Raw genomic sequence first — 1,710 nt, forward strand, 5'->3', positions numbered from 1 at the left:
GTCGCTGCCGTCGTCTCTGTCGACGATCACGCGTGTGTGGAACGACCGCCTGCGAGCGTTTTCATCGGCGCGCGACGTTGCTGCCGTGGGCGAGCCCGAGGACGCTGTCAGCGGTACCCCGAAGGTGAATGGTGAGGCGCGGCTGCGCCAGGTTGCCTTCGCTAGCTCCGGTGGTGGCCGCCTCGAAGCCGCGTCCGGGGTGGATGACGGCCTCACGGACAGCCCAGCCGCGACGGTGCGGACTCACTCCTCCTCGCTCTACCCCGCAAGGACGAACAGCAAGCGAAGGACGGTGGTAAGGTTCAAGGATGTGACCCCAGTGAACCCTCACGCTTCCGCTGTTATCGCAGCGCGGCACCCCGTCGACCCCAATGCCGAAGATATGGTGGGCCTCGTGAAGCCGTTGTTTCCGAACACGCTGCTGACTGAGGCGCAGGATGAACGGCGGCTGCTGACGCTCGTGTTGGACCTCGACGAGACGCTTGTCAGCAATCGCGACTCCCGTCAGTCAGCTGCCGTGCTCCGGCCGTACTGCCTTCACGTACTGAACGCCCTGCGTCACATGAAGGAGCTGGAGATTGTGCTGTGGACAGCATCCACGAAGGAGACGGCGTTGCCGGTGGTGGATCAGCTGCATAAGACGGGCATAATCTTCGACGACATCATCTTCCGCAACAGCATCTGGTTCACGCAGCCCATTCACACGAAGGACCTGCGGCTGCTCGGACGCGACATGAACCGCGTGCTTATTGTTGACAACTCCGTCGGCTGCTGCAAGCTGCACCCCCGCAACGCTCTGCTCGTCGAAGACTTCCACGGTGTGAAGCGTCGCGAAGACGCGGCCCTTGTGAACGTGTACTACGTCGTGGACGCCCTGCTGCGTATGATGCGGGAGCGTACGATGCCGGTCTCGGAGGGACTGGGGTGCCTCATGGCGGAGGGGCAGCTGTGCCACCCGGTGAGCTACGACCTGCCGGCGTTCTTCAAGTGCATACCGCTGACGGAGGTACCAGAGCTAAAGCGGCCGCCGGTCGGACGATTTGCGCGGGCGAACACGGCCCCGCCAAACACGTCCATCATGCAGCATTGGGTCTACTAGAGGGCGTGAGACAGGGAGAACAAGCGGCCGAGCTGAGGCGGGTGACAAGGCGCGGTGGGTGGTAGAAGGGGTGCACACATCTGCGTCTAAACTTGGTTCTGTGCGCCATCACACGGTAGCCTTTCACGGACACGGTGCATCTGATAGGAGAGAGGCGCGCTATTACCCCCCCCCTCCTCCCCCCCCACACACACACAAGGACAGGAGAGGTGGCGAGGAGGAGGTGCCGGACGGATAATGTTAGCCGTGCATCCCCGCTTCCGCCCACGTTCTACTTCTGTTTACTCTTCCCCTCCGTCAACTGAGTAGAGTGGCTTCGGCTGCGCTATGTGGTTCCTCATTACATCAGAAAAGGTGCTGAAGCACCACCGCCCGTCCCTTCTCTGTTCTCTCTCCGTCCCGGTGCCGTGCATGCAGGTGCGCGTGCGTGTGTGTGTTTCGGGGCACCGCGGATGTGCCACCCACCACATTTTCTTTTCCATTTTCTGCACGCGCAAACCTTGTAAAAGGAGATGTGTATAACAGAGCCGCCATGTGTTCACCTACTAACCGGCCCACCCACCCCCTCTCCATGGTTGCGAGGCCGAAGGTCGCATACACACAAGCACGCG

The 1,710-nt window shown here is 61.7% G+C and overlaps 1 protein-coding gene across 1 annotated transcript; it reads left to right on the top strand.

Annotated features, from left to right (window-relative positions):
- Positions 1 to 382: 382 nt before the first annotated feature.
- LMJF_24_0290 (conserved hypothetical protein) lies at positions 383 to 1,099 on the top strand (the record flags this gene model as incomplete). Its single annotated transcript, XM_001683494.1, has 1 exon — positions 383 to 1,099. The coding sequence occupies one exon, from the start codon at positions 383 to 385 to the stop codon at positions 1,097 to 1,099; it is 717 nt and encodes a 238-aa protein (XP_001683546.1).
- Positions 1,100 to 1,710: the final 611 nt, after the last annotated feature.

Source organism: Leishmania major, chromosome 24 (genome assembly GCF_000002725.2).
Source record: "Leishmania major strain Friedlin complete genome, chromosome 24".
NCBI classification, from domain to species: Eukaryota; Euglenozoa; class Kinetoplastea; order Trypanosomatida; family Trypanosomatidae; genus Leishmania; species Leishmania major.